Genomic DNA, 8,908 nt, shown 5'->3' with positions numbered 1-8,908 from the left:
GCGCATCCGACGAAGCGTCTGGATCCAGGTCCAGGTCCAGGTCACACAAACTGGCACGTGATTGCGGCTGCGACGGCGATCTCATCAACAATCTTCCGGATGTTATCCTCGCCACCATCGTCTCCCTCCTCCCCACCAAGTACGGCGTCCGCTCGCAGGCCGTCGCCCGTAGATGGCGTCCTCTCTGGCGCTCAGCGCCTCTCAACCTCGACGCCTCCTACGACCTTTGCTCCAACGACTTCGGGCGCTTCTCCGGTTCTCCCTCGTCTCCAGGATCCTCTGCGATCACCCTGGCCCGGCCCGCCGCTTCGCGTTCGACCGCATCCACCTCCACAGAGAGGAAAAAAGGTACGCCGAGGAAGCCGCTCAGCTCGAGAGCTGGTTCAACTCCCCGCTCCTGGACAACCTCCAGGAACTCGATATCGTCTTCTCGCTCTTGGAATATTCGTGTGGGCAGTCTGAGAAGGAGAAGCGCTATCCGCTGCCACCGTCGGTGTTGCGCTTAGCACCAACCCTCCAATTGGCCAGGATTGGCTCCTGTGATTTTCCAACGGAGATTTCACCAGCGCTGAATTTCCCCCTCCTCAGGCAGCTCGACCTACGGCGCGTTTCCATCTCCGAGGATGTCTTCTCCGGGGTGCTCTCTGGCTGCCATGTCTTGGAGAACTTATACTTGTCGGAGATTCGTGATGTAGGTTGCCTCCGCATATGCTCGCCAACTCTCAGGATCATCGTCATCTCTTGTTTGTTTGAAGACAACGGAGAATTGGTCATTATGGAGGCCCCTCGCCTTGAAAGATTGCTGTTATGTTAGCCAGGCTCAGGTAGTGAGATTATCCGGGTTGTTAGCGCACCTAAACTGCAGATGTTGGGCCTTTTGTCTCCCTGCATCTCAGAAATTGAAATTGCTAATATAGTCTTCCAGGTAATAGCTGCATAGGATTTTACATGAAATTCTCACTTTGAGAAGCTTTTTCAAAACCCCGTTGTTTTCTTCAGGGATTGATCCCATCCATCTCGGAGAACTCAATAAGCACCGTAAAGGTTTTGGCTCTCAAGTTTTCTGGCCCTGCTTTGGGTGCAGTTCTCAACATCCTTAGATGCTTTCCCTGCTTGGAAAAGCTGTATGTCATTGTAAGTATTCATCTTTCTTTGTTATAAATCTCATAATGAGTATTTGATTCTCATCTAATAAACTCTAGTTTGTAATTACTTTAACATATGTTTGTTATGTTCTTTCCCAGTGGGATGAATATGTAAAGGCAGAGATAAAAAATGTGCGTGAGTATGACCCACTAGATCCAATCAAATGCCTTGAGAACCATCTCAAAGTATTGGTATTGAAGAATTACAAAGGTGGTGAGGAAGATGTTGGCTTTGCCAAGTTCTTTGTTTTGAATGCAAAAGTGCTAAAGGAAATCAAATTTGGAGTTTGTAAGAAAATTGACATCGACAAGAAATGGATGACTGATCAACTCATGCTGCTAGAAGTGGAAACAAGACCTTCACCTGACACTGTATTCAAATATAGAAGTGGTTCTTCTTGTTGGGACACTTATTTGGATACCGAGGACTTATCCGTTGCCGACCCTTTCAGCTGTTGTTTTTTAGACGGGTAGATACTCTTTCAGAAGCATATCTGTGATCTGTCAATGGCGTATCTCCTTGGTTGCTTCGTTCGCAAATTATGTACCTGATGGTTGTGCTGTCTTCCGTCTGGAAGGGAAGATCGTGGATGCAGCCTAGTTAATTCTAAGTATCAGTCAACAGGGCATGATTATGTTTGAATTTGCTAGTTCCAATCGACGCTTCATGCTTATTTTGAAAACTGAACTATCCTTTCTTTTTTACCAGAATGTATGTGATTTATTTTTACTGCGAGTTAATGACTGTGCAAAGTAAACCTAGTACTATTACTATGTTACTTTATATTGCCATTGCAACCTTGGTCCCCGTTGATACAATTCATCTAGTGTTTACAGTATGTGCATTCACTGACAATCATATATTCTTATTTCCTTGTTTGATCTCACGCATGAATGTTATATTTCTGGACACTGTAATGACAGTGTGCAACTTCTTGCATGTGTAGAATAAATCACATTTCTCTTAAAATTCCAGAAGTTGTCTTTACATTTGAAGTTGGAAAAATCCCAGCGTTTTCCTACCCAAGGGATGGGGATGCCTACCAAAACCATAAATCAGGGAGATAATTTTCATGGTATTTCTGCTTGGTCCGGTTTTCCTTTCGTGGCATTGTTTGCATATAATGAGTTGCAAAATAATTATTAGTCGTCTCTACTGGTAAGTGTATATATCCCAGTTTCATAGAAAGTCAGTAGAATTTATTGCCTTTGTACTTCTCTTTGTCGAAAAAGGCTTTCACCCTGCTTTATATTATAAAACCAACCGCACAACAAGCATCCAACAAGGTCCAACACAAAGCCACGCACACACACACGGAAGTCCACAGGAACAAATAGTACATGAAAGGGTCAATGCTGAGGGCACAACACAACAAGCCCTAAACCCAAAACACACACGCCACAGAGCCGCCAGGCGTTCTAGTCAGGCTCAGGTGGGGGAGGCGGTAGCGGGGGAGCCACGCGGAGAGACGGAGATTTGAGGCAGGAGCGGGGAATTTGGGTGGGGTTTTGGCACATGTGGTGCGGCGGCTGGGATCGGAAACGAAACGCGGCGTCTGCGGCACAAGCGCCATCACATTCCTGCTCAGCTTGTTGGGCTCAGCATTGACAATATGTTTTTCATCCCGCGTTTTAGGTATAGAAACTTCCAAATTAAGTTTTTCATCATAAGATTGCATCAAGGCATCAACAATATGTTTGGTAAAAGCTTTGTTTTGACTATAAGCATGAGGAGAATTAACAACGGATTGCAACAAGAAAATACAACCTTTTAAAGAGCAATTATCATAGTCAAATTCCTTGAAATCCGAGATAGTGTGTTCAACATTATTAGAAGTTGAGGATTCTCCAATCTCACTTTTACCAAATTTAGCATCAAGATCTAAAGACTCTGAATTCTTGGGACGCCTTCTAGGCAAAGTTGATTCATCATCAGTCCCAAAATCATCAAAATTCATATTGCAAAACATAGATCTAATAGGAGACGCATCAATAACTTTAAGATCCTCATCATTATTTTCACGTAATTTTTCTGGTTTAGCGGCCATCTTATTGACTAAGGTGGCTTGCTTGTTAGAAATTTTGGCTATAGCATTTTAAGCCGGGTAATTTGAGCGTTAACACCATAGAATTCTTTATTCATATCATCAAGCTCTTTGTTCATAAACGCCAAAAAACTTTTTTGTTCCTTAAGCTCTTTTCTATAGAAATTATTATGCTCAAATTGCAAATTCATAAAGCTTCTAATATTCGATTCAATCTCATCCATCCTTCTGAGAAGGTGGTCAGGACCTTTAGGCAAAGCCATAAGGACAAACATGCACACAAGCAAGCAGAAAAACGGCAAGCGAAAAAGAGAGAAGGAGATTGGGAAAGAGAGGGCGAATAAAACGGTAAGGGTGAAGTGGGGGAGAGGAAAACGAGAGGCAATTGACAAATAATGTAAATGCGAGGGAGATGGGTTTGTGATGGGTACTTGGTATGTCTTGACTTGAGCGAAGACCTCCCCGGCAACGGCGCCAGAAATCCTTCTTGCTACGTCTTGAGCTAGCGTTGGTTTTCTCCGAAGAAGAGAGGGTGATGCAGCAAGTGTCGCATAAGTATTTCCCTCGGTTTTGAGAACCAAGGTATCAATCCAGTAGGAGGCTCCTCAAAAGTTACACGCACCTACACAAACAAACTGAGAACTCCCAACCAACGCAATAAAGGGGTTGTCAATCTCTTCACGGCCACTTGCGAAAGTGAGATCTAATAGAGATAGTATGATAAGATAAATATATTTTTGGTATTTTATAATATAGATGCAAAAAGTAAAGATGCAAATAAAAGTAGATTGAAAGCAAATATGATAAGAGATAGACCCGGGGGCCATAGGTTTCACTAGTGGCTTCTCTCAAGATAGCATAAGTGTTACGGTGGGTGAACAAATTACTGTCGAGCAATTGATAGAAAAGCGCATAGTTATGAGATTATCTAGGCATGATCATGTATATAGGCATCACGTCCATAACAAGTAGACCGACTCCTGCCTGCAACTACTACTATTACTCCACACATCGACCGACTCCTGCCTGCATCTAGAGTATTAAGTTCATAAGAACAGAGTAACACATTAAGCAAGATGACATGATGTAGAGGGATAAACTCATGTAATATGATATAAACCCCATCTTGTTATCCTCGATGGCAACAATACAATACGTGTCTTACAACCCTTTCTGTCACTGGGTAAGAACACCGCAAGATTGAACCCAAAGTTAAGCACTTCTCCCATGGCAAGAAAGATCAATCTAGTAAGCCAAACCAAACTGATAATTCGAAGAGACTTGCAAAGATAACTCAATCATACATAAAAGAATTCAGAGAAGATTCAAATATTATTCATCGATAAACTTGATCATAAACCCACAATTCATCGGATCTTGACAAAGACACCGCAAAAAGAGCTTACTAAGCCATATTCCTTGCGGAAAACATGTGGCAGTACAGGAATGGAAATGAATGGGAATGTGATTTGATTCACGATAACACTGAAGTCAAATAGACTGGCGTAAGACTGGCATGCCACAACACTGCCATCTTACCCATCCTCATGCCATCACATGGCCATGCAAATATGTATCCAACAACATATAGCTTTCCAAAACTTACTTTCCACTTCTGTGCATGAAATATAACATTCAAGGAAATGTTCATAAACATGCCATGAAACTCCTAAATGCATGCAACAAACACTCATCATATCAAGAGTTCAAACATGCTTGCCTGGTTCGGAGTAGTCGGAGTCTAACTGAGTGAAGTTTGCGGCTCCGTCACCTCCTCCGGTATCTACGATATAAGAAAGTACGCACGTAACGTAAATACCGCGAGGTGCACAAAAAGTAATCCAAATAATTTTCAAATAAATCTGATAAAAAACTAGACAAAATTTTAAAGAGAACAGAGAAAGAATCAAACAAAAATCCTTTTCTGTTTAAAAGTTATAAGGGTTTTGATTCAGGGACCTTTCTGTAATGAAACAGAAAACTCTCAGGGGGTTCTGCAGAAAAGTCCAGAAAACGATTCGTTTAAAAGAAAAGAATGAGAGACTGATAGGCGGGTCCCACCCGTCAGGTTTGAATATTCAAATGAGGGAGACGGGGCTCGACGGCGCCCGGGAGCTGCGGTGGTCGCCGACGGCGATCCACGGCGAGGCAGGGGGATCGGGTGGTACCTCCGTGTTCAGTACGTCCTTCCGCGTCGGTGGGTGGTGGTGGTGGTCGCCGGCGAGCACTGTGTCGACGGCGGCCCTTGCTCCGGCGGACGGTGGTTCGGGTAGTCGTGGACCTCGCCGGAGAGAGCTGCTGGGGTCAAATTGGAGTGGGGGTTAGTCTCCTAGAAGTGTCATGAGGCTACGGGCAAGTTTAGGGCGGTGGAGGAGTTCTCACCGGAGAGAACGCTGCCGGAGCTCGAGGCGGACGGAGGTGGCCGGAGTGGAGGAAGAAGGGCCCCTTGAGGATCTTCCAGTGGCTAGGCGGGGTCTGGTGAGGTGGTGGAGATGTGCGGGATGAGGGTTCCATGGCCCTGGAATAAAGCCCGTCATCTGGTCAGGGGGCATGGGTGTTTCCGGTTGGGACCGAGAGGGGGGCACCCCTTAGAGCGCGCGTATAGAAATTTGACCCCATGCTATTCGAGGTTGTGACCTCCCCGTCTCAAAGTTTTTCTTGGACGTTGTCTAGGTTGATTCCTGGCATCGTGAGGTGGAATGGGTGTGTACTGGTTAAATGTGTTTCTACCGAAATACCATAAACGGAACTAGTCCTTCGTGACTACGGAAATCCGTTGGCTATGGTCAGATAGTACAAACTCTGCAGAGTCACAAATCCTTTAAATCATCTTGTACATGTCCAAGTACTGTGTTCATCTTATCTTGTCAGATATCAGCCTCAGTGACAAAACCCGGTGGACTACATGAGTTTTAAATGCGGTTAAAAGTTTATTCTTGTGGATGGACTAACCCGTTATTTACCTTTGTTATAAGCCCTTTCTGTGATGTCGCTCAGACGTCCGACTGTGGCATTTCTTTTATAAGCCCTTTCTGTGATGTCACTCAGACGTCCGACTGTGGCATTTCTTTTATAAGCTCTTTCTGTGATGTCGCTCAGACGTCCGACTGTGGCATTTCTTTTATAAGCCCTTTCTGTGATGTCGCTCAGACGTCCGACTATGTCATTTTTTTATAAGCCCTTTCTGTGATGTCACTCAGACATCCGACTGTGGCATTTCTTTTACAAGCCCTTTCTGCGATGTTGCTCAGACGTCCGACTGTGGCATTTCTTTCATAAGCCCTTTATGTGGTGTCTCTTAGACGCCCGACTGCGGCATGAGCTTTATTTGTTTACCTTTCGAGGCGTCGCTCCAGACACCCGATCGGTTTTCAGTTATTTGTTTTACTTTTCTAGTCATGCAAAAATTTTATTATTGGAATGAGCATCATTATTTTGCTCATGACGCATTCATGCATGCATTTGTTATATCTTTTGTCCGAACTGTCTTGCGAGTACTTTCAAAGTACTCAAATGGCTTGTTGATTTGGCCAGATGTTGATGAAGGCGATCTCATGGATGAAGAGTTCGATAGCGAGTCCGGCGCCTAGAGGAGTCCCAGTCAGTCCCGTGCGATCCTGCATTTGGTCACTGTATTATATCCGCTTCCGCCACCCCAGAAATAAATCCATCGAGCCTCACCTCGACGCTCGATGAGCTGCCAGTTAGGAGTCAAGTTATCCACCACCACTTTTTATCTCGAGCTAGTAGCATGTCACCACACCCCGGTGTCATAACCGCCCTTATGTAAGATATTGGTGAGTTTGTAATAAATTGTTGAGCAGCCTCAGCTCAACCCTGTAATATATTTAATGCTACTGGTCCTCTGTTTATCAAGTATTTGTCTACTAGTGAGGATAACTTTTCCTATACTGGGATCTAAAGATCGATTTTCTCAATAAGCATTTTATTGAAAAACCGGTCGTGACAAACTTAGAGTTAAAAATTTTGCCTGCAAGAATATTTCTGTTGATTCCAGAACCTTTCTTTTTATATTAATGAGTATCTACCCAAGTGGATCCTTCCAAACATATTGAACTTCTATGCTCTCTCATTAAAACTTTTCTTAATCAGTGGAATTATTTATTAAATTATTTCACCCTGAGCTATATTCATTAAAATGACTTGTTTTAAGTTTTGGAGCTCTTTTTGAACTACAACCAGTTGATAAATTTAACTAAAAATCCAACCAAAATTTGGAGATGTCATGTGATGTCTCTAAATCATTTTTGTGCAATAATATATTTATTTTATTGCATATTATGAGTTTTGCACCTATTTTTCAAATCTGGTCCAGTGGGCATTTTTGCACTATAGCCTAATTAAATATTTCCCTAGAGTCTCCACCAAAATTATGGGATGTCAGTGGTAGCATGCCATCCAACTTTATGCAAAAACATAGTGTTGTTATTTGGAAAAATTGAGTGAGTTAACCTCTTTTTCATTCTGGACCAGACTTGTGTTTTCTACTGCAACCCCATTCTTTCTTGCTCAAGTGACCTTGTGCTTTCTCATGCTTGTAGTCAACCCTGCAAAACCCCTAAGTCCAGGAGTATGCACTCTTTGGAACACTTTTGGTCCATGTAATGATGCCACTTACTCCCTGTCCAGAATTGTAGTTTTGCAAAACTTGCACTAGCAAGTTTCTCCTTTTGGCAAACTAACCTCACCACCCCCTCTTTCTTCTAAAGAGACCCCACTCTAGGAGATTTGGCCACTCCAAGAACTTCCTAGGTGCCTTTGGCATTTTGTCAAACACCCTGAGTGCATATCCAGATTTGGCATGACTTCAAGTTTACTTTGTGAACTTGAGCCCCTGACCTATCCAGCATGTCCCATGGATTTGCCCTAGCCTATAACCCCACTCTGCTAACCCTCTTGTGGTTTGGAACCCCCTAGCATGCCATAGCATTTTGTCGAGCACGTCCCGTGCGTGCTTTGGGTTTGGCACGCACGTGCGCCCGAGCCGCCGCGTCACGCCCCGCACTCACTCCAGTCCGTGACCGACCGCAGCCAGCACGCCGTGTCCCCTGCTGCACCCCCGAGCCCCGCAGCTCTCGCCACGTCTCCGGCAGGCCAACAACTAGCCGCCACTGCCGCCCGACAGCTCCTGCGCTGGCCAGCGCCGCCCAAGCCACCTCCGCTCGCCAGCTCGCCCTTGGAGCAGTAGCCGCTCGTCCGCTAGCTCCCGCCGCCATCCCCAGCCTCGCCACGATGCCCTGCAGCTACAGAAGACGGTCGCCGGCGACCTTATCCGCGGCCGCCGCTGAACTGCCTCGACTCGCCTATTTAAGGAAGCCCCGAGCCGTTCCCGCACTCAGGCAACCTCAGGCCACCCCAATGGCGCTTCCCTAGCTCGCAATCGACCCGGGGAGGTTTTCTTCCCCGTCTCCGGCAACTCCTGCGGCCGCCACCGCCCCGACCATTCCGGCACCACTAGGACCTCCCCCTCTCCACTCTCTCCACCAGAAGCCCTCTTTTCCTCCCGTGAACCTTTCCCCCTACTCGATTTTGATCGGGAACCACCGCAGCCCAAAAAGCACCTTGCTCCCGAGGCCTCCTCCGCCGCGAAGCTCGCCGTCGGCGACTCCCTCCACCCCCGCCGACCCGACGACCACCGAGAGGACCGCCCCAGTCTTGCGGATCCATCTCGACTCTCTGGAGCCCGCGGGGAGCAGC

General features: G+C 45.7%; 1 protein-coding gene across 2 annotated transcripts; it reads left to right on the top strand.

Moving 5' to 3' along the window:
- Nucleotides 1–260: 260 nt before the first annotated feature.
- Nucleotides 261–1,779, top strand: LOC119302935. Of its 2 annotated transcripts, XM_037579999.1 has the most exons (4): nt 261–348; nt 589–925; nt 1,000–1,134; nt 1,245–1,779. In XM_037579999.1, exons 2-4 carry the CDS (start codon nt 866–868, stop codon nt 1,617–1,619), a joined length of 570 nt encoding a protein of 189 aa, XP_037435896.1. In that variant the 5' UTR covers nt 261–348; nt 589–865; the 3' UTR covers nt 1,620–1,779. The 2 variants fall into 2 exon arrangements, with proteins under 2 accessions (XP_037435896.1, XP_037435889.1); XM_037579992.1 differs by having other exon boundaries at nt 276–925.
- Nucleotides 1,780–8,908: the final 7,129 nt, after the last annotated feature.

The sequence above is a fragment of the Triticum dicoccoides genome, chromosome 1B (assembly GCF_002162155.2).
Source record: "Triticum dicoccoides isolate Atlit2015 ecotype Zavitan chromosome 1B, WEW_v2.0, whole genome shotgun sequence".
NCBI lineage: Eukaryota > Viridiplantae > Streptophyta > Magnoliopsida > Poales > Poaceae > Triticum > Triticum dicoccoides.
The sequence above is the reverse complement of the archived record's forward strand: the minus strand, read 5'-3'. Positions and strand labels throughout refer to the sequence as shown.

Bases quoted from the DNA above. Each gene is read 5' to 3' on its own strand.
- LOC119302935 (XM_037579999.1), top strand. From the start codon at position 866: ATGTTGGGCCTTTTGTCTCCCTGCATCTCAGAAATTGAAATTGCTAAT. The intron at 926-999 runs GTAATAGCTGCA...TGTTTTCTTCAG, and splicing joins TTGCTAATATAGTCTTCCAG to GGATTGATCCCATCCATCTC. The intron at 1,135-1,244 runs GTAAGTATTCAT...GTTCTTTCCCAG, and splicing joins TGGAAAAGCTGTATGTCATT to TGGGATGAATATGTAAAGGC.